Source organism: Dromiciops gliroides, chromosome 2 (genome assembly GCF_019393635.1).
Source record: "Dromiciops gliroides isolate mDroGli1 chromosome 2, mDroGli1.pri, whole genome shotgun sequence".
In the NCBI taxonomy this organism is placed as follows: Eukaryota; Metazoa; Chordata; class Mammalia; order Microbiotheria; family Microbiotheriidae; genus Dromiciops; species Dromiciops gliroides.
The window spans coordinates 304,503,198-304,527,365 of NC_057862.1; the positions used below are offsets into that span (position 1 = coordinate 304,503,198).

The 24,168-nt window shown below is 40.0% G+C and overlaps 1 protein-coding gene across 1 annotated transcript in view; it reads left to right on the forward strand.

The window, feature by feature from the left end:
- The window catches only part of SYNE3 (spectrin repeat containing nuclear envelope family member 3), a 202,886-nt gene that overhangs the window by 83,986 nt on the left and 94,732 nt on the right, over window positions 1-24,168 (forward strand). Inside the window, exon 7 of the mRNA XM_043989293.1 lies at window positions 581-890. Coding sequence (XP_043845228.1) covers window positions 581-890 — 310 coding nt within the window. The remainder of the gene's footprint in view (window positions 1-580; window positions 891-24,168) is intronic.

The following is a 24,168-nucleotide window of genomic DNA, read 5'->3' on the forward strand; positions in this document are numbered from 1 at the left end:
ATACAAGAGTATGCTGGTAAATGTTTAACAATCAGGCTCTGGGTGGGGGGGAGTATACGGACACTTTTAATTTTACTTATTCTACATTATTTTTTTTTTGTTTTTATTTTTGTTTTTTGTTTTTTTTAGTGAGTCAGTTGGGATTAAGTGACTTGCTCAGGGTCACACAGCTGGTCAGTGTTAAGTGTCTGAGGTTGGATCTGAACTCAGGTACTCCTGACTCCAGGGCTGCTGCTCTATCCACTGCGCCATCTAGCTGCCCCTTATTCTACATTATTAACACTTTAAAAAGTCTAGACAATCAATGAAACAATAAATCAAGGCCTGATTAGTAGCAATCAATGATTTCCGAGGTATAAATGCTCACCCTGAAAATTTAACAATCTCAGGTTAGAGCTGACACAAACATGCTCCTTTTTATAAGCTTTAAGTTACTAAAGGTAAGTGAATTATTATCTATAAAATAGTTATATCCTGTATACTGCATTCCTTATAAAGTTTATAAGAAAAGTGTTTCATAAACTCTAAATGCAACATAAATGTACTATTTTTAGTTGTATTTGTTTTCCCCTTTTAACAGCCGGATTGAGTGGGTGTGGCTGCACTGGAGTGAATATTTGCTGGCCCAGGATGAATTTTACCGGTGGTTCCAAAAGATTAAAATGACCTTGGAGACCAGTGTGGAGCTGCAAGTGGGACTAAAAGAAAAGCAGTGGCAACTTAGTCACTCACAAGTCCTGCTCAATAACATCCTGAACCAGTCCATCCTCTTGGATAGGCTGCTAGAGGAAGCAGCCTCCTTGTTCAACAGGATAGAAGACCCCAGTGTAGATGAAGATGTCCAGAAAAGGATGAAGGGAGAGTATGAAAAGATAAAGGCCCAAGCCCAGGTGAGACTGTCATTTCCTTTTGTGCTCTAATCTGTAATGCACACCTGCTCCTGCTTTGTTTTAGCCCATGGTACCCACTGCACCTCCACATCACCACTGGAAGACCTTGGCCTGTTTGACTGACCAAAACATACACACATAAATATATACATATATGTGTTACATATATTATATATAGATAGTGCGCGTATGAGTCTATATATCTATATGTATGTCACCTTGGACCCCTAGGTGGTAGAATAAAAGCTGTCTTTCAGTTCCCTTCTACTTGGAATCACTAGGAAAGAAACACAAACAAAAGGAGAGGCATAACTTTTATGCCCTGTTCAATTTCTCTTTCTGAAATAAGTTTATTTAGGTTCTCTATTTCTTGTTTTGCAAATTTGGGTATTTGGGGCTGCTTATAGGTATTCAGTCGTTTTATATTTTCATTTTTCTAGTGAGACGGGAAGAAAGAGAGTTATGTCTAATAGTCTCCAAAATAGAGATAAAGATGGAAAGAGGCTTGTACCAATAAGGGATGAAAAGTGAGTCTGTCTAGTGCTTTCTTTCATGGTCCACATTAGCAAGCACCAACATGAACCTTCCCCACTGGACACCTTCCTGCTTTCCCCAAGGTTCTGTTATCATTCCCTTCCCTGGAGGAAACACACAAGGGAAAGGGAACTTCTAATAATCCCTTTCCCTAATTTCCTTCTAACCATGATTACCTACACATTACGCACTCTAAGGCCCTGCCCTGCTTTTCTCTTGTATTTATTAATGCCTGTTGTGCGCTTAGTAGTATGTTAAGTGTAGTGAACAATTAAATGTTATTCATAACTAACAAAAGTGGCATATAGTAGGAGCTGAATAAATGTGTATTGATTGTTTGAACAGTGTTAAAATAATTATATATAATGCATTGCTGTATCATTCTTTTCCCATTCTATTTTTTTTTTTTTTAGTGAGGCAATTGAGGTTAAGTGACTTGCCCAGGGTCACACAGCTAGTAAGTGTTAAGTGTCTGAGGCTGGATTTGAACTCAGGTACTCCTGACTTCAGGGTCAGTGCTCTATCCACTGCGCCATTCTTTTTTTTTAAAAGAATACATTTTTATTTTAACTTTGGATGGATGATACAACCAACTCTATCAACTCCTCTCTTTACCTCTTAAAATAGTGTCTGTAAACCAACTTTTCATTTAGCTTTAATTTCCCTTATTTTTTTCCTTATCGTAAGAATGTTGACTGCTATGACTGAGTTCCTCTACCAATATGTCCACTTGTTAATTAATCATTGGGAGAATATCTCAAATGTGCAGTTACAAGGGTCAAAGTTTACCATCATTCTAAAAAACTATGCAATTCTAGTACCACCTCTGCAGGAAAAAAAGGAGGTCTCACAGGTCAAAGGGACATTTTAAATTTTTCTTTGTTTCATGGACTGCCATGGCCCAAAAGTTCATCACCAGGTAGCCAGCATAGAGGTGATGAGCCTTTCTGTGCTTAGCTGAACTGGTTCTCAGAAAACTGATTCAATGTGTTGTCTGAGCCACAGTCAAAGCCTTTCCTTCACGGTAGGACCCATCAGAGTTTCTGGTACTCTGTTATAGCCTTTGAGAACCAAAGATCCTTTCTATACTATGATAAAGTACTAGAATAGAACTTTGTGGAGGGCTAGCTGCAGGGGTGTGCTTGTCACTCTTCAACAACTAGCTCTTCCCCTCCCCGAAAATGTATATATGACAAACTTTTAAGTTTAATCTACATTAGTGACATTTCCCCCAACACTTTCTTAAGTTAGGATAGTCAATAAAACAATAAATTAAGCCCTGATTTGTGGCATTTTCTGATTTCCAAGGTATAAATGGTCACACTCAAAATTTAACCAGTATGAACCAGTGCCAACACACTCCTGGATATCTGGTCATTTCATGTTTTCTGTATTGATGGTATTCTTTTCATAACACACCTTTCTGTTAATAACAATAGTGTCCTTAGACTGAGACCACCCTAAGTCGGCTTCTTGCCAGAATGGATTAGCCTTTTGGGTTATATGTGTCTGCCTCTCACTCAACTCTAGTGTTTGCAGTGGCCACACCCCAATAAAGCCTTTTGGGCAGATGGGCTAAATCAGATTGAGAGTAACCAACAGGCCTCAAACCTGTCTGTGAGTTAGGAGGATGTCTACTCCAAGCATCTGAAGATCTCTCTAGGCAGAATAAGCAGATGAGAACAATTTGTTCCACTGGCCATGAAGGTGGCTTCATGGAGACTATGAAGCACTGCGGAATGCTTAGAGCTTGGTCAGGTATTGAAGACATCAAGGGCATCCTCTGCATCCATGGCCATCTCCAGTTGTCTTGATTTTTCATCTTGCCACTGGAATTTGATGGATCTGGAAGAGAGAGTGAGGCCAACAAATCTGTGCACCTCTGCCTCACTTGAATCTAATTTACCTACAAGTCAAGGTATCACTGCATGGTGTCATTTGTCCTCTTTGAAACAAAGAATGGACAATATGTGTGCCACTCATTCCCAAGAGTCAGCTTCTGCAGTTGTAGTAAATGTCCCGAATCCCTTTGGATCCATGTTCATTGGGCTAGAAAACAAGACACCTAAGCCAGAGGTCTTCTGATGTTAACATAAAGGCTCAAAGGGATGCTCATCTGGGAAAGCCTGAAAAAGAGACTCCTGATGGTTGAGATTGGAATGGGGGGAGAACACTGTAATGGGAAGAGGTTTCTTCTTTCATTGTAGCTATCTCCTAGTCATTTTGGGATGAAATTTGAATGCTACCTGCCTATGGTCTTTCAGTTCTCCCTTTGTCTTTTTTTCTCTATATGTGCCCCACTTGGACATATCTCCCCTCTGTTGGTCAGCCTCCCAGTCCATTGGCTCTGCCACAGGCAGCATGGTGAGATAAGCATATTTACAACTTGATCATCCAGAAGTATAAAAGCAATGACAGGTGATTTGTCAATAACGAAGGGATTCTTCCTTGATTTCTCCTCTTCTCTTTGCCTCTTGGTCTGTGCATCTGTTCTTTTTGATCCCATTCTGGGTGAACAAATGGAAAAAAGACTGAGTGGGAAAAACATTGGCTTATCTTGGATTAATGATGAACTAAAGTGCTGCTGTCACACAGCTTTCCTGTCCTTCTTATTTCCCCTTTTCTATTTTTATTTCTTTTTACCTGTTTCCTCACAAGGTTCTCTATTTTTCATCTTCCTTTGTCTCTTCCTGGATCCTCTTTCCTCTCTCCCCTTTCTTTCCTCATATCCCCCTTTATTCTCACCCTCTCTTCTCTTCTTTTCCTTTTCTGCCTCTTCTTTTCCTTTCTTACCTTTATTTCTCTCCTTTTCCTCTTTTCTTATTCTCTTTATCTTTCCCCATTTCCTTCCTTTTCTATCTTTTTTTCTCTTCCCTGCATCTCTTCCTTTTCTCCTTTTTCTCTATCTCCTTCCAATTCAGTCATCTTTTCTCCCCAATTCATATTTCTTCCTCTTCCCCTTAATTGTTCTCATTTCCTAGGCTCATTTCTCCCTGTCAGGTCTCCTTCTATCATTTTACCCTTTCTCCTCCTTCTCTCCCTCTCTCTTTCCTAGTCCTTTCCTTCTCTACACCTTTTCTTTCACCCCTCTGTGTACCCTACTCCCTCAACTTGACTTTTCTTTCTCTAAATATCTTAGCAAATTCTTAGTGAAATTATTTAGCAGCAACAGCAGACACATAATCTGTGACCCAGGGCCTGGGAGGCAACAGGCATCTGGGTAGGCTGCTCATGTGTGTTTGGGCAGAGGAACAGCCAAGCTGGCTTTATATGAAGAACAAGTCTGAGAGTGATTAAGAATAGAATATATAGTAGGTTAGTAGAGCAGCTGCAAGAGGGCCAGGACTAGGGGGAGAGGCCTTCAGAGACAGGTTAAGTTTTGCCTAAATCAAATGGTGCCAGCTGGCTGCCTGCTTCCCCTTACTCCCAAACCTTCCAAGCCCTGTCCTGCTACAAGACCAAGTTTAAACATGCCTCACCCTCTCTTTGATCCTTTGTAGTGTAGGGAATGCTGTTAACACAGGGAATCACATTCACACTATATTGATGAGAATGAAGATGATTCGTCAAAATGGAGTAATGGGGAAAATGGGTTTGTGGGGGAAACAGTAAAATGTGTGTGGGTGGAAGTATAGGGGAACAGGGAGACAAGGATCTGCTGATCAAAAGTGACCAAAATAACTAAGAAAGTTCTTCCAAGTCATCTTTCCTGTTATATGTTTAGAGGCTAGGCAGTCAGGGTATTGGGAACTTCAGAGCTGTTCTTTCTCTGATGGGTTCTTTAGATTTCCTTTAGCATGAAAACAACAACAACAGCATAAATTAGACACACATCTATATATGTATATACGTATACACATGGGGGGGCGGGAGGAGTGCAGCCAGGTGGCTCAGTGGATAGAGTGCTAGGCCTAGAGGCAGGAAGACCTGAGTTCATATCCAGCTTCAGACACTTATTGGCCGTGTGATCCTGGGCAAGTCACTTAACTTGTTTGGTTAATTCATTGGAGAAGGAAATGGCAAACTACTCCAGTATCTTTGCCTAGAAACTCCATTGATGATATTGGCATTCTGTGTTCTGTGAGGTCACAAAGAGTCAGACACAACTGACTGGCCTAACAATAGCATCAATTTTCTTCACAAAACCTTATTTTGGTGCCTCATTATGATATGGAGGTGACCTTGGATTCTCAAAGTCAATGGCAGCAGAATAAAAGCTCTAACAGGTTCTAATATAATGGAAAAGCTGCTAGTACAGTCCTGGGGTAACAGACTGGTAGTAAAGAGAACCTTGTCATCAGCAAGCTGGTATTGAAGAAATCAACACATAATGAATTCCTTGGCTATGGAACCCATGAAACATAAAGTACAAAATGGCCCTCAGTCCTATCAATCCCCTTCTAATTCTTCAGGGATAATGGCGGAGTGGTGTAAAAGGAGGCAGAGAATATTAATAATCACACAACTTTTTCATTATCTGTAATTAAGAGGCAGCCTAGTAGAATAGAGAGCTGGCCTTGGAACCAGGAAGTCTCACCTGTGCCATATATTGACTGTGTGGCACTAGACAAGCCACTTAACCCCTCAGTATTCTAGGCAACTCTCAAGTGGCTGAAAACTTGCTGATCTATGTTGGTGGAGTGAGTTTTCTTACCTGGGAGTTCCCTATATCAATGAAATCACAGGTACAGTCAATTCTATGAACATTAACTTAGCTGAATTAACACACTGAATGTGAAATCCTTTTCCAGTGACAAACCAATGGAAATACAACTAAAGGAACTGAATCATTTCAGGCTTGACATTTTCACTACAAAAGAAGCCAGAAAACAAAAGGAAGTGACAGATAATTGGGAGAATACTACACAGTCTTTTTTTAAAGAGGCAAATAAAGGAATTGGTATCATTCATCCAAAGGCACAAGAAACATCATTGTGTGGGATACACAGTCAAATAGCATTGTGTAGCTCATGGTAAGCATTTGAAAAAAGACTATAAAAATAATTATAACCTAAGCACCAACATCTGTTACAGAGACTGAAGAAGCAGGGAAATTCCAGGAGAAATTCAATAACACCCTCAATCAACAAGCATTTATGTAATGTCTCCAATGTTCCAGGTACTCTGCCAGCGTCTGAGGATACAGACAAAAATGAAACAGTTTGTGCCCTCAAAGAGCTTACATTCTACTAGTGGAGGGGTGTGTGTGTGTGTGTGTGTGTGTGTGTGTGTGTGTGTATCATATACAAATAAAAATATCGTAGTTTTGGGCGGGAAAGCATTAGCAGCTATTATTATCCAGAAAACTTTCATGTAGAAGGTGGAGCTTGACATGAATTTTAAAGGAAACTCTTGGCATTCTAAGAAGCAGAGCTGAGTAGGCAGAGAATTACAGGTATGGTAGACAGCCAGTGCAAAACCTTGGAGATAGAAGCTGTAGTGTTGTGTGAGAGGAACAAAAAGAAAACCACTTGACTGGATTAAAGAGTGAAAGGTGAAATAATGTACAATGAGTCTTGAAAGCAGATTGAGGCCAGATTGTAAATGCCTTTAAAGGCTAAATAGGTTGTTTATATCTAAGTTTATTGAGTAGAAGAGGTCTGGTCGGACCTGTGCTTATGGAAAATCACTATGGAACTTTATATTCCAGTTACAGAAGCTTAGATTTGATTCTAAAAGTAACAGGAAGCCACCTGAATGCACTGAGTGTCTGTCTTAGGAGGGATGGGAAGGAGTAGTGTTATGGTCCCCCAAGAGCTTGGGAAAATCACTTTGGCAGCTGTATGAAGGAATAGGGATACCCAATAGGATACTTCTTTAGTCGTTCAGGGGATTTAGGATAAGGATGTGAAGTATGGCAGTTTTTATGAGTGAAAAGTAGGAAACCTACTTGAGGCATATGGAGATAGAAACAAGGTGTAGCAACTAATTATATATGGGGGGGGTGAGAGAGAGTGAAGTGTTGAAAATGCCACTGAGGTTGGGAACCTGGATGACTGGAAAGACGACAGTGTTCCTGAAAGAAATAGGGAAGTTCAGAATAGGGGTGGATTTAGAAGGAAAGATAATGACTTTTGTTCTGAACACGTTAAAGTTTGAAATATGTTTTGGATATCCACCTTAAAATGTCCAGTAAGTAGCTGATAATGTAAAACTGAGATCCACTTGAAAGATCAGGGCTGTGTATATATATATGTAGATTTGGGAGTCTGCTTAGAGGTGATAATTGAGCTCTTTGGGAAGTGATGATATCACCAAGTAGGGGATTGTAGATAGAAAAGAGAAAAGGACCCAAGTCAGAGCCTTTGGGTACAGTCACAGCTTGTGGTTATGACATCTCCAGCAAAAGGAGATTGAAGAGTGGTCACATGGGTGGGAGGAGCACCAAAATAGAACCATGCCACCAAAAAAAAAATGGAGAGAATATACAGGAAGGAGACTGGCCATCAATAGTATCTGGCTCAGAAAGATGAAGATTGAAAAGAGTCCATTAGATCTGACAATTAAGTAATCACTGGTTAACTTGGGAAAGAACAATTTCAGTTCAGTGATGAGCTCAGAAGTCAGGCCGTATGGTTTAGTAGAGAGTGAGATAAGATGAAGGATAGTTACTGGGTATAAAAAGTCTTTCAAGGACTCTGGCTTAGAAAGGAAGGCGAGATATAGGATAATATATAGCAGCTACTGTAGGATCCAGTAAAGATTTATTTCATATATGTTAGTTTTTCACATGTTCATAGGCAGCAGGGAAGGAATTTGTAGCTAGAAAGAGATTAAAGCTTAGATAAAGAAGGGTTAATAGTGGAGGCAGGCTGGGAGAGAATCTATGAGGAGATGAGGTTGAGGGTATATATAGGGGAATCAGACTTGGTGAGAAGGAACATCTCTTCATCAGTGATTAAAGGAGAAAATAGTGGGGGAGGGCAGCTAGGTGGTGCAGTGGATAGAGCATCAGCCCTAGATTCAGGAGGACCTGAGTTCAAATACGACCTTAGACCCTTGACACTTACTAGCTGTGTGACCCTGGGCAAGTCACTTAACCCCAATTGCCTCACCAAAAAAAAAAAAAAAAGAAAAGAAAATAGTGGGGAAAGATGTCAGGTTTGTGAGATGAAGGTAGGTTGTTAGATAAGGAGGAAGGGTAAAGAGGAATCCTTTTGTTGAATGGCCTCTCTCTTTTCTTGGTAAAAGTTGAGGTAAGGTCCTCAGCTGAGAGTATTGGGTCAGGGGTACTATCACAGGCATGAGGAAAAAAGAGGTTTTGGAATAGCCATTAATTTGAGTGGGATAGAGAATTAGGAAGAATAAAAGGACTGATCTGCAGTAGTAAGGCCCTAATAGAGAATAAATCACATGAATATAGTAGACCCAGGACACATACAGTTGGACATTTTCCTCCACCTTTGCTCAGCAGCATGGGAGTAAGAAGAGAGCTGGATGATGGGAGTAATTCAGGGTTGAGATGTGACAAGGCATGATCATTGATAGGACAAAGGGAGCCAGGGAGTAGAGAGTAGAGGATAGAGAGTTGAGCTGGTTTACTAAGGGATTGAGACTGGGAAGGGAGGAAAGTGTAGCCTCAATGAGCATTATGGCCTTTGAAAGTACAGAGGACTAGGGTGTTTGAAAATCACATGAAGGTGAAGAAGAATATACTTTTTAGCAGTTTCAATGCAGGTGTAGGCATGGGGCTGATGATGAAAAATGCTTTGGAAAATATGGTCCAGGAATAAGGGACAAAAGAAACTGAGGTTTATAGAATATTCAGAAGCCTTGTGCTTTTTTTTTTTTAAACTAGACCTGTGATTTCAGTGGTACAGGGAAGCTTACTCTACCAATGCAGATGGGCAACTCTTTTTCAACTTATGAACTTAGATTTGTGCTTGGGCACTGGGGGGTTAAGTGACGTGCTTTCAGTCAAAAAGTCAGTATATCAGAGGCAGGGCTTGAACCCAGGTCTTCTTGATTCAAAGGCTGTCTATTTATGCATTATAACATGTTACCTCCCCCATGCTTAAATATCTCCAATACTCAGAAAAAGAATAGGATCCCCAGGATATAATGAATTCCTAATAATTTTGTAAAAAAACAAAAAAGGAATTGATAATATTCTGCCAGATAGTAAATGACTGGGTGCTCTTGTGGGAGTCATTTCTGAAGCAGCTCCCTGTGTACAGTCAGATGACCAACTTGTTAGAGCAAAGAGCTAAAACAATGTCAAAATAGAAGGAAGAATAAAGATGAGGAGATAGGGGTACACAATTCAGAGCACAAGCTGGTGATGCCAAAAAAAAAAAAAAAAAAAAAGGAAACTGGATAAAGGAAGCATCAACATAAAGCAGCTGCCGATGCTGGGAGGGAGCAGCCAAGCTGGCTTCCTATAAAAAGTAAGTCTTATGGTGAGGTAGATTATATAGTAGGATACTAGAGAAGCTATATGTTGGTCCACTATCACTGTTCCCGAAGGAAGTTTAATGCAAATCCAAAAGAAGCTCAAAAAAGCCAAGAAACTGTCTTAGCCAGCAAGACTTGCTCTTCTTGCCAAAGAGGTATAGCAACCAAGAGAAATACTAATTTAGAATATAAACTCATTTGAAAAATTGTATGGAGCAAGACAGTAGAAGATGGCAATGAGTATTGCTTCATAAAACAGAGAAAATTGGGGTTAACAGAAAACTTGGTGTGACTCACCTAAGCAAAATCATCTCAAAGGCATTTAAGTATGAAATAGGAAAGGGGGCATTATTGTTGCTGTCGTTTAGTCGTTTCAGTCATGTCTGGCTCTTCATGACCCGATTTGGGGTTTTCTTGGCAGAGATGCTGAAGAGCTTTGTCATTTTCTTCTCCAGCTCAACTTGTAGATGAGGAAACTGAAGCAAACAGGGTTAAATGACTTGTCCAGGATCACAAAGTTAGTGTCTGAGGTGAGATTTGACTTCCTGACTTCCTGATTTCCTGACTTCAGACCCCAGGGCCACTTAGCTGCCTGTGAAAGGATTTTAAAAAAGGGGAAAAAATGAAAAAAGATGTCAAAATTTCTACAGCAAACTCTTTTCACTGTTAATAACAATGGAGCCACCACATTTTCCTGTGCTATATGAAGAAGCAAAAATGGCCCTAAAGAAAATAAAAGATAGGAGGAGCTATTGGACTTGACCATGTATATACAGAAAATGTCTATGTTGGTGGCACAGTTTTTTTTGTTTGTTTGTTTGTTTGTTTGTTTTTTTGGTGGGGCAATGAGGGTTAAGTGACTTGCCCAGGGTCACACAGCTATTAAGTGTCAAGTGTCTGAGGCCGGATTTGAACTCAGGTACTCCCGAATCCAGGGCCGGTGCTTTATCCACTGCGCCATCTAGCTGCCCCCGGTGGCACAGTTTTAAAGGTGTATGACACCTATTCTCAAGCTGTCTGGAAGGGAAGAAGATACCACATATTTGGGGGGAGGGGAATTATGAGCCTTTTTATGACCAAAAGGTGATAGGGAAAATATTGTCATTGATTCATATGCCTACTTTCTCATCCCTACCGAATATTTACGAGATTAGTCTGCATATGTATGCAGGGTATCCTTCAAGGTTTGAGAAAAGAAAGGCTTTTGAAATGATGTGTCCCAACAGAGTGCCTTGCATAATAGGGGTTTGTTGAATTGAATTGAATTAACATTATACATCAGAATATATCTTTATAGTTAAAACAGTTGAATAAAACAGTGGTCAAAATATAAGATCCCTCTGGGTTTTATTGATTGTTGACTATGAAAAAGCATTTGATTCAGTAGCACAAAATGCTGTCCTAAACACTAATCCCCATAAAAGATTTCTTGAATAATATAACTACATAGGAAGCTTTCATTGCCAACGCTGTTTACCAAAAGTGTTTTGTGATCAATATATAGGATGACTGGTTGCAGTCGAAATAGGAGAGAGATTCCCTATAAATGGTGAGGGCCTGAAGATGCTCATGTTTCTGGATATGGTGATTGTAGTAAGCCCTCCAACATTGCAGGGCCTTTTAAATTTGACACATAATCATTTAAGAGTTTAGCTTAATTATACACATAGGGAAAATCAAGGAAATGAATAATGTCTTTTTTCAGACTGATATACAGAACAACTTGTTATGGGCCCAGAGCTTCTGGGGTACATCAAAGAACCTTCTCCTTAAGAAACTAAGCCAGAGGACAGACATGCCTAGAGAGATAAGTAGATGGGACTGAGCTGGCTTCGGGACCCCCACCTTTCATTCTAGTCTCCCTCACCCCTGGGGAGATAAGTTTGGGCGTGGCTGCTTCCTTTGTGTCCTGAAGAGAGCGATGGCTTGAGAGATCTGCAGCCACCCCTCACCCAACTCCTCCAGCCACCACCAGTGGGGGATGGTCCTCCCTCAATAAGGGAACTTTCCACAGTCAGATGGTCACCCCCATCAGTCCTCTATAAAAGTATCTGCCTGTCTCCTGCTCAAGGAGATTGGTATCTCAGAGCTACACTCTGTGCCATGCCTTCTCCCCAAGAGAAGTCCAAGGATTTCTCTCTTGGTTTCCCTTCCCTTCCCCAGCCCCTAAATAAACTACCATCTTATTCTGATTGCTTTTGTGTGCAAGTGGGTGTAATTCTTTAAAGAGGAATTCCTAAGGATCCTAAACCCCTACCCCTACCCCAAACCCCCTACCCTATTTTCCCATGTCAAACTGATAGAATCTGGTCTGAAAATCCATACCTGGATGGACCCAAAATTGAATGAGAAAAGACTAGGCTCATCTTTCTTATTGTCTTTTCAGAATTTGATACCATTATCTTTTTTTTTTTTCCTAGAAACTCTCCAAATTTTTGTGACATTCCTCTCTCTCTGAATTGTCCTTTTCCCTGGCTGACTACTACTTCTCAGCCACCTTTGCTGAATAGTCACATCAAACTTTACTCTGGCATGGGCCCTCTTCTTCTCTCTCTGTACCCTCTTTTTTCTTGGTAATCTCACTGTCATGTTGAAATTGGTGGTGGAGGTCCTTAGGTATTCTTCTTTAAAGGATTACACTCTCTACAATTGAATTAGAACAAAATAGTCTTTTATTTGGACTTTTAGAGAAAGTGCCCAAGAGGGAAGTCATAGACTTCCTCAAGAGGAGATGGTTCAGAGACATGATTCTCTGAGATACCTTTTTCCTCCACCGGGAAAGAGGCCAAAGCCTTTATAGAGGACTGATGGTGGGGGGAGGGATGGGTGACCACCTGACTTTGGAAAGTTCCCTTTGGGGGTGGGTTGGGGAAAAGATTCCTGAGAGTCAGGGAGAATTTTCTTTTGGAATGACAGTCCTGAACCTCTGGAGTTATCTCTGTCTCTTAGCTCAGGTAGTAGTCACGCCTAACTGACTTTCTTGTTATAGAATTTAATTTCCCCTTACTTCTTAGGTGTGTCCATCCTGATAGCTAGTTGGCCAGTTTAAACTTTAATAGTCCCAACCCGCATGTCATCATCAGATCCCACAAGTTCGATTATAAACTATGCAGATAGTTCTCAGATCTCTATATCCTGCCTGTTTCTCTCCTGAACTCTAATCTCATATCACCAACTCATATCCACCAAACTGGATATCCCAGACATCATGGACTCAACCTGTCTAAAATGAAATTGGTTATGTTCCTCCCCTCCCCCACCCTTCTACCAAGCTTCTCTATTTCTGTCCAAGAATGGTACGATAACTACCCTTCTTCCTGTAGTTCAGGCTTGTAAACTGGATATTATTCTCAACTCATTCTCACTCACCCTACATATTCTGTCCATTGACAAACCTTGCTGTTCTACTCCATGATATCTCTTGCCTCTATCATCTTCTTACTTCTCACTATCATCACCCTAGTTGAAGTCTTCAATACCTCTTGGCTGGATTATTGCATTGGCCTTCTCATTGGTTTCCCTGTCTCAAGTATCTTCCTACTTTAGTCTATCCTCCGCATAGCTGCCATTTTTGCTTAAATTGACCTATGACCATCTCACTCCCCTATTTAATGAACTCCAGAGGCTCCTTTGCCTCTAGATATAATATAAACTTTTCTAGTGTTCTTTTAAAGCCCTTTACAATCCTTCTTCAATATATCTTTCCAACCTCATCATATACTACTTCCTTTCTTACGCTCTGGTCTGGCCTTTTCTACATTCCTCACAGATGACATGCTATTTCTTGAATCCACACCCTTGCATTGACTATCCACAGTTCTTGGAATGTCCTTCCTCCTCACCTTCATGTCATAAAATCTCTTAATTTCTATGTGACTCAGCTGAAGCACCACCTTGTAAACAAAGCCTTTTCCTGATACCTGTAACTGCTAATGTTCTTCCTCCCCAACTACCCTGCATTTAAATGCCTTGTATTAATTCTGTACATACATATCTTGGTATATACTATCCTCCTCACATTTCTACCCCACCCTTCAATACAGCATAAAGTACTTGAGAACAAGAACTATTCCATTTGGGGGGGGGTGGTCATCTTTGTATCCATAGCACACCACAGAGTGTCTGGTACACAGCAGGTGCTTAATAAATGCTTGTTGATAGATTGATTGAATTGCCTTATAGAAATTGCATAGTACAGTATTGATCTCAAATTTCTCCCTGAAAAGGGCCTATATTTCCTACATTGATTTACTTCTTGTGATACTGCATGATCGTGAGTCATGGAATATCAGTCTCTGACGAATGAAAATTGTGAGTCACCCAAAGGGCAGTGAAGAGACACATGGTTGGCAAGAGTAATGTAACATATTCCTAGTAAACAATTGTGCTGGAGAAGAGGAACAAATATCTTCAGTCAGCTATCTGACCAGAAAAGGAGCTGGCAACCCTGTAGCAAGAGATGGGGATAGCCAGTGGATAGCCTGAGTATCCTATTAGCATCCACATATGAAGAGACCTAGAAGAAAGCTTCCGACATCAACCCTTTAAAGAAGCTGGGCAAGAATTATTCTTCCTACTTGACAGATGAGGAAACCAAGGTTCAGGGAAATGATATGTTTTCCCTCCCAAAGTCATAGTGATAATAAGCTTAAGAGCCAGGACAGTAAGTAATACTTTCCTGAAAGTAAGTAATACTTTCCTGAATCCAAGTCCTCTAACTCTGACCATTACACTTCAGTACCTTCCAAATCAAAAGTTCAGTTAGATCAGTTATTAGTGAGGTTTTGTAGTACAATGGAAAGAGTGTTGAACTTGGGACACAAGAGACCTGTGACCAAATGCCAGCTTCATCTGGATGACCTCAAATAAGTTCTCTGAACCTCAAGAGTTTGGTTTTTTAGGGTGTGGGGGAATAGGAAGAGGGAACACAGCATAGTATAGTGGTTAAGGGGCAGCTAGGTGGCACAGTGGATAGAGTGTCAGACCTGAAGTCTGGCTTCAGACAGTAGCCATATGGCCCTGGGCAAGTCACTTAACCCTCTTTGTCTTAGTTTCCTCATCTGTAAAATAAGCTGGAGAAGGAAATGACAAACTACTCCAGTATCTTTGCCAACAAAACCCTAAATGGGGATACAGAGAGTTGGACATAACTAAAATGACTAAACAATAAAAAAATAGTTGCTAAGGTACATAATTTGGAATCAGGAAGATCTGAGTTCAAATCCTGCCTCAGACATGCTTAGTAGCTGTGTGAGCTTAGATAAATCACTTAAATTCTCTGTGTTTTCTTATTTATAAAATGACAGGGTTGAACTGCATGGTTTCTAAGGCCCCTTCCAACTCTAAATTCAGGATCTTATGACATAACTGACTGGATTTTTTTAAACTACCAATCATAATAAGAATAGATGACATTTATGTGGCACTTTATGATTGTAAAGTTCATTCATGAAAATTTTCTCAAATATAATTATGTTTCTTATTCACATGTTACTTTTGACTTTTCTAATCATATCACATCTATGAATTCATTTTATTTTGCATCTCTTTGCCAGGCAGGTATGTCTTATTATCAGCTTTATAAGGATGGAAAAACTGAAACCTAAAGACCCACTCTATTTTGTTTTGTTTGTTTGTTTGTTTTTGTGGGGCAATGGGGGTTAAGTGACTTGCCCAAGGTCACACAGCTAGTAAGTGTCAAGTGTCTGGGGCCGGATTTGAACTCAGGTACTCCTGAATCCAGGGCCAGTGCTTTATCCACTGTGCCACCTAGCTGCCTGACCCACTCTATTTTCTAAAAAGAATGCCACCCCTAAATCAGATATCTTCGTGTCCTAATTGCAAGTTTGTAATCTGTTGTGAACTATTTGGCCTGTCTACACTTCAGTTTAGCTTACTATAAACAGGAGGTAATAATATCTTCCTACCACATATACCACAGGGATGTTAGAAAGTTAAACACAATAACATATGAGCTCTTTTAACTAATAGTATCCAATTTCTATTTAATAGGTTCACAAGGAAAAGCTGAAACTCTCAAGCAGCATCTGCAAATCAGACAATTTTAGGCAAAAGCTGAATGTATACCTAAGTGGGTGGCCTTGGCTCCTCTTAGTGGTTCAGGATGGGAGCAATAGCTGTGGGTAGAATGTAGCAAGGACTGGAAGTGTACCCTCAGTTTGCATACTGACCTTTATTATATTTGAGTTCAGGCGGGGATGTGGTCAGGATTTTTAATCTTAGTGTTCTCAACTGATGCCACCTACTAGAATTATTAATAGTATATAATGGGGCTTTGGCACATGGTTAGAACCCATTATCTTGCTTAGCTAAGGCTAAGGATCTTCCACCTGGAATGGTTGTCTCATTATCATTCTTGTTAATATAGTTACTTATTTTCAAAACACTTCTTAAAGTTTATAACTCACTTATATTTATATATGGGGGGATGCACTAGAAATCTGTTAAGTGATTTGTGCAGGATCACATACTAAGTAGCAGAGCTTGGATTCAAACCTAGGTCTTCAGAATTTTTTTTCTTATTGAAGCAATTGGGGTTAAGTGACTTGCCCAGGGTCTAAAGCAGATTGGAATTCTGGCCCTCCTGACTCTAGGGCAGATGCTCTATCTACTGTGCCACCTAGCAGCCCTGTTCTTCATATTTGAAGTTTAGCATTCATCAGTGAGCTTTAATGACAGTAACAGTTACTAAATCGAGAAAGCACCATATAGTGGAAAGAACCCTGGATTTGGAGTCAAAGGATTTCAGATGGATCTCAGCTCTGCTACTTACCATCTGTTATTCTGGACAAATTTGTTAACCTCTTTGGGACGGTTTCCTCATCTGTAAAATAAGGGGGGGAAACTAAAACTCTAAAGTTCTTTCCCACTCAGAATCCTACAAAAGATAATAAAAGGAAAATGGTCAAAATGTAATTCAACTCAAGGTGGCTAGGTGGTGCAGTGGATAAAGCACTGGCCCTGGATTTAGTAGGACCCAAGTTCAAATCCGTCCTCAGACACTTGACACTAGCTGTGTGACCCTGGGCAAGTCACTTAACCCTCATTGCCCCACCCCCCCAAAATGTAATTCAACTCAATTCAACAAAATCTACTTGTTATGGCACTGCTGGGGATAATAGAATAAGATGTGAAGTCTGCCTTTATAGCATCTAGTAGGGGGACAGGATATGTTGTTGTTGTTCGTCTTTGGTTCTTGAAGAAGACCATGGCATCAGGAAGGTGACATCATGACTTGCAAGTGAATTGGATTTAAGTTAGGGAGGGGTGTGCAAAGTCATTAGCCTTATTCTCTCCTTTGGCCAGGTCCAATGGCAAGATATAGATCAGGACGACTGGAGATGGCTCCAGATGCAGTAGGAGACCTTGCGTTTTGAAGCTAGGGTCTTTCTCCCTCGTCTCAGTTTGACTGAGACGATGCCCATTCAATGATTAAGGCTAGGTAAGAAATGTGGCAAAGAATGGCCTCTTTTACCTAATCAAAAAACCAAAAACAAACCCAAAGTCAATCTGGGAGGGGAAGACCCTCAGCATTTCTGGCACAAACAGAAACGTGTGTATTACTATAAAACAAAGTAGGACAAAATAACATAAGAATGTTATTCAAACTCATAGGAAGTAAATAACATTTCTTTCTTGGGATATTAGGGAAAGTTTCTTGGTGGAGGTGTCCTGAGGTGAATCTGGAAAGATGGTTAGTATTCCAACAGGTGGAGCTGCAGAGGGAGTCTTGGAGAACAGCGTGAGCAAAGTGACAGGAAAGGAAAGCGAAAGGTACATGCAGTAATCCAGTTTGACTGGAGTAAGGGAGGTATGGTAGGAAGTACTTAAAAAATTTTTTTTTTTAATTTTATTTTTTTCTGATTAAAGTATTTTATTTTTTCCAGTTACATGTAAAAATAGTTCTCAACATTTGTTTATACAAGCTTTCCAATTTCAGATTTTTCTCCCTCCCCTCCCTCCTCCCTCCCCTAGACAGCAGGTAATCTGATATAGGTTATATATATACATAATAACATTAAACATATTTCTGCATTAGTCATATTATAAGAGAAGAATCAGAGCAATGAGGAAAAACCTCAAAATAGAAAAACATCAGCACTAAAAGCAAAAGAAACAGTATGGCTCAATCAGCATCTATACTCCACAGGTTTTTTTTTCTGGATTTGGAGATCCCCTTCCATCATGGGTCCCCTGGAACTCTTCTGTACCATTGCATTGGTGAGAAGAATCTAGTCTATCACAGTAGATCAACACACAATGTTGATGATACTGTGTACAATGTTCTTCTGGTTCTGCTCATCTCACTCATCATCAGTTCATGCAAGTCCTTCCAGGTTTCTCTGAACTCCTCCTGCTCATTGTTTCTTACAGCACAATAGAATTCCATTACATTCATGTATCACAGCTTGTTCAGCCATTCCCCAATTGATGGGCAACCCCATAATTTCCAATTCCTTGCCTCCACAAAAAGAGCAGCTATAAATATTTTTGTACATGTGGGTCCTTTTCCCTTGGTAGGAAGTACCGTTAGAGCTTTATCTCATTGTAAAGGGCATGAGCTAAAAAAATCCAGACTTTGCTCAGTGGGTGATAAGGAGACATTGAAGCATTTTGAGCAGATAATTGCCTCCCTCTCAACATCATAGTGAAAGTAGACAGTTATCTTGCTATAGGCAAAAGTATGCTGTTCCTCTGGAACTGTGAGGGCTGCAACTTGCTGGGCTTCATGTTATTTACTAATTTATGCTTCTGATATATGAAGAATGTCAACCAAGAAGTTCCTGCTGCTCATATAGGGGTCAGAGGTATGGCATGAGGTGCAAACAAGACAAGGTCAAGAACAATGTACAAAAACTGAGGTGATAAATAGGGTGGAGGCTGGGTACAATGTCTCAAGTAGAAAAGTGGGGTGGAAACCAGGAATCTTATTGTCCAGGAGGGCACTAGTGAGAGACAAGGTGTGGGGTTAGGGACAGAAGGATTCCACATTCTGCAAGAATCAAGGGTTTCTTGAAGGTAAGCTCTTTGAAGGCAGAGACTGTTTCATATTTGTCTGTATCTCTAGCACCTAGCTCAGTGTCTGGCACTTAGGATAGTGGTCCAGGAAAGGAGACTGAAGAGGAGAAATCAGACAGGTAGGAGAAAAACCAAAAGAGAGTACCCAGAGAGGAGAGAGTATAAATGGGAGAAAGGGGTCAATGTTCCCAGATGCTGCAGAGTGAAATTCTCTAAGTGAAGAACCATGAATATGGTGCTGCTCTGATCTGAAAAACTTCCTTAAGAATCACAAAAAAGTCTTCTTACCTTCTATTCGGTTGACACCAAAGTGTTTCAAAGAGTTTTGCAAGGTCATGCTAACTTCTACCAGGAACTGGAATGCAAGTTCTTTCAGCATGGTTTAACTGGAAGAAAAACCCTGTACTTTGAATCATAGCCAACATCTATCAGAGGCAAATTATTTAATATACAAACATTCTTTCTTGGAGAGAAGTCCAAATGGGCAAAGTTCATTCTGCCACTCTGAATTCCCTCTCACTCAAACAAGCAATTTCCATGCATGTTTTATAGTAATCCTAACATAAAAGGCACAACTCCATTGTGAAATAATCAAAGGTATATAATTTATGTTTAGAGTTTATCCAACTGGAACAATAGTCACGTTAGTGCTGACATACCATTTGAGAAAATATTTTCCTAAAACCAATCACTCCCTCTTTTTTTTTTTTTTTTGTGAGGCAATTGGGGTTAAGTGACTTGCCCAGGGTCACACAGCTAGTAAGTGTGTAAAGTGTCTGAGACCAGATTTGAACTCAGGTCCTCCTGAATCCAGGGCCGGTGCTCCATCCACTGCACCACCTAGCTGCCCCCAATCACTCCCTCTTATCTATTCCTCTCATCTTGCTCAAAGGTGAATTAATTAAGAAATACCTTTCTTCATTGAATTAAACATTTTTCTACTCAGATCACCACAAGTTTCAGGGAATGAAGGTCTTTCTCTGATATTGATTAAATCTTTGCTTAAGGAAGACCGATCAAATCTTTGAATCAGGTGAGACCAAGGCCTTTAGGCTAGGCCACTGTCATAATATATGATTTTTATTCTCTTATAGTACATATGAAGCCTTAATGCTATTTACTTCTGTAATCCAATGAGAATAATAATAGTGTAACTATTTAATATTCATATGTTGTAGACAGAAAACTAAGAGTCAGAGAGATGGAGTGACTTTTTTAGGGCCACATTGCTAATAATCCCAGAATTGGAAAAAGAAGCTTTCCTAGGCTTCTAATTCTTGAACTAATAAAATGTTTTCTTGCTAATGAATATTAGCATATTATAAACAAATGCACATTCATATAAATATACTACTTCATACATATATATATTTATTATACTACTTTCTGCTAATATGTATATGTATATATGTATGTATATATATATATATATGTATATCAAAAGGGACGTGTAAAGGCAATATCTAGGACTTTTTCTTTAGTGTAAAGATGGTGTATTAAGATTCTTCCTAAAAATCTCAATAGCAAAATGTAAGCAAGTTCCTCATTCAACCTGATAGAATTATATAGGGTTCTGACCATGGATGAAAACAAATGGTAGAACAAAAGGAACTTCAAGAAATTGGCTGACTTAAAGGAATAACCACAAGAAAGAATCAGCTCTGAGAAGAGTTTGTTCTTTACATTTTCCCTTGTTCCTCTTGTAGAATGCAGCAAGATTGGAAAAGGAATTTCTGTCTCCTTTATTATCCTCCCCTTCCCCTTGGTCCCCCACATACCACGGTTGTAATGTCATCTTCTAGCAGAAGCCCATGGCAGCGGCATCTAGTGGACAGAGTTCCACTGTGCAGTCAAAGTTGAGTTGAATCAGCAAAAGGAGTTGAGTCCAGCCCCTGGAGTTGGGGTCTTGCTGAGGAAATGGCACATCCCAGAGCCATGTTTCTCCCTCATCCCAGGGGTATGGGTTCCAGTTCAATCAATCAACCAATCAGTCAACATTTATTAAGCATCTACTATGTACTGGGGCACTGTGCTAAGCACTGGGAATACAAAAAGAGACAAAAGACAATCCCTGCCTCCAAGAAGCTCAGTCTAATGGGGGAGACAACACACAACATGTTATTTCCAGAACGGTAGGGACAATGTCAAGCAACGTCCTGTATCCAATGACAGGATTTTAGCCTAGTTCAAAGTTGGAGATGGTGGAGGTCATGTCCAGGCATCAGAACCATGTGCCCCACCCAGGAGCAAGCCATAGGGGCCCAGTGCAATGAGTATCCCAACAGACACACAGCACCTTGTAAGGACTAGGATATGTCATAAGGGAAAATGTGATGTCTAGCAGCAGTGGAGGCACGTTGCCTTGGACACATGTATCATCTATATCTATACCTCTCCACTGATAAACTCTGTGGGTATCTAGGTTTCCTATTGATTGATTTTGTGTGTGTGTGTGTGATATGAGAGTTCCCCCCAGGTTTTGCGTGAGATGTTTGTTGTTACTTTTTTTTACTATGCCTTTTTCAGTAAGTGCCTTTGCATTAAAGTTAATATTGTTCTCCACCAGACAATTAAAAGGCAAACATTCCTGTGAGGGCTTTTGTTGTCATTAGTCATTTCAGTCATGTCCAACTCTTTGTAATCCCATTTTTGAGGTTTTCTTGGCAAAGAGACTGGAGTGGTTTGCCATTTCCTTCTCCAGCTCATTTCATAGATGTAGAACTGAGGCAAATAGGGTTAAGTGATTTACCCAGGGTCATACAACTAGTAAGTGTCTCAAGGCCAAATTTGAACTCATTAAGATGAGTCTTCCTGATTCTGAGTCCAGTGCTCTATCCACTTAGCCGCCTATCCCTGTGAGGGCTTAACTATAATTTTAGGGGTTTTGACCTGCACAGTACATTGAACTTTGGGTAGTAGTTCCCCGTAGGGTCCAACCTATGAATTTGTGTTACTGAGGTAACTCAACAAGGTATCGTCTGTGGATCTCAGAATTAGAAGGGGATATCAGAGGTCACCCAGGGCAGTGAAGTGGTATAGTAGATAGAGTGCTAGGCCTGGAGTCAGGAAGACTCATCTTCCTGAGTTCAAATTTGGTCTTAGACATTTACTAACTGTGTGAACCTGAGAAAGTCACTTAACCTTGTTTGCCTCACTTCCCTTATCAGTAAAATAAACTGGAGAAGGAAATGGCAAACCACTCTAGTACCTTTGCCAAGAAAATCCCAAAGAGTGATCATGAAGGGTCGGATACAACTGAAAAACAATTGTACTGAAATCAGAGGTCACCTAGTCCAGTTTTATCCAAAAGACAATTTCCCTTATAACAAAGCAACAAATCATCATTCATCTTCCTCCTGAACATCACAATGATGGTGTACTCAATTCTTCCTTGACCAGCTCATTTTCTTTATATCAAACTAAAATCTGCCCCTACAATTTTTGTCCACCACTTTTTGTCCTATGTTCTGGGGCTAAATAGATCAAGTCTAATCCATTTTGATTTAAGCACTTGAATTTAAGCGTGTGAAATATCTACTGTGTTCCTCTTCAGTCTTCTCTAGGCCAAATATTCATAGTTCTTTAAACTGATCTTGTTATGGAATGTTCTCCAGTCCTCTGACCCTGCTGGTCATACTCAGCATGTTCTTCCTTCTCTGTGATATTAATCCTTTAACTGGCACTTTGCCTTATAAAATATTCTCATTTTTTTGGAGTTTAGTATTGAAGAGTACCATGGAAATCATCTTATCCAACCCTTTGATTTTTCAGTTGAGGAAAAGGAGGCCCTGAAAGATGGAGTCACTAGCCTAAGGTCACACAGAAAGTAAATGACAAATCTAGGATTCTAATTCAAGCTTTCTAGCCCCAAATTCAAGACTCTTCGCACCTCAGCACACTGCCCAGCCCCAAACAGGACTGAATCTGATCTGTTACTCCATAATAAAATTAGAATTCTAGTTTGATGTATGAAATAGCAACTGATCAAAAAAAGTTTCTCTTTTTAGGAAAGTTGCTAGAAATATCTAATGAAAAACTGATTTGAACACTCCTATGTATAAGCAGGCTTCTTAGGGAGAAACCTGATCTTTTTGAGGCACAAACTAGAGTTGGGAGAATCCTGAACTTCGGTTGATTAGCTGGGTATGAGCCCTGGCTGCAATATTTCTTAGCTTCAAGTTACTCTAAGCCTCGATTTCTTTATCATGAAATAGGGATCATACCTTCCCTGCCTACCTTCAAGGGTTGTTGTGATGATGAAATTAAATAACATATGTGAAACAATTTTTTTAAACTATAAAACACCATAATACAAATCAGAGCCATGGACTATTAGGCATTTTTATAATATGAATTTCTTACTCAATTCATTATGAGCTAGCATTTTTCTCCTCAGATGAACAGTGTCTCTTTTAAACCCAAGATCTTTGGCCTAAAGTCAAATCTCCTCATTTAACATTTTACATGGGTATAAATCTGTCATGTCTTTCTTAATTGGTCAAATTTAGACATTTTTGACAACCCCAGACTGTTTAATTGCTTCATCTCATGAAAAGGTTAAACTCTCTCCTGATCTGTCACACTTGTCATTCTCTGGCATTTGCCAGTGTTTGGCAGCAGCTTGAATTACATCTTAGCCATTGTGTATGCCTGTCATAAATCTTATCTTGAATTCTGGCCCTGTTCAGTTGGTTCCCTTTGATAGCTTCTGCCACATGTAACGTAAGGCTTTATTTATTCTCGGCTGCTCCTGAATGCAGTCCTTGGATGTGGGCTCATCTGGAGCAATCACTTGTAATGAGGTGCTTTTGGTTGAGTGTGTACATTTTGCTGAAACATTAATCATCATCAGTGTCAACATCAGCTGGAGCTCCAGTGTTTATACCTCATTTATTATTCCTGATCTGATTTATTTAATAAATGAAAATGTCTAGCTAATGGGAGGAAGTTGTGTAAATATTTCAGTGAGCACGAATAATACGGGAGGAGAATGAGCCAGCAAACAGCATTTGCAATATAGTTACTGCTGTTAAGAATATTCATGGAACCAATGAGTCTTGAAGCCAAGGGATCTTAGAATCTTGGGATTTTCAAATCTTCAAAATTCACAGGAACCCTGAAGGAAAAAGGGACATCCAGTCTTGCCCTCTACTTCTGTAAACCAATACAAGTGTGTTAAAGCCTCCAGGGATGAGGTAGCCCACTCCATTGTGGGATGGCTCTTATAAATATTCATTGAATGCCATGAGGAGATACAGTGATAGATAGTAAAGACTCAGGCCCTGCTTTCAAGGAGGTTGGGGTATGATAG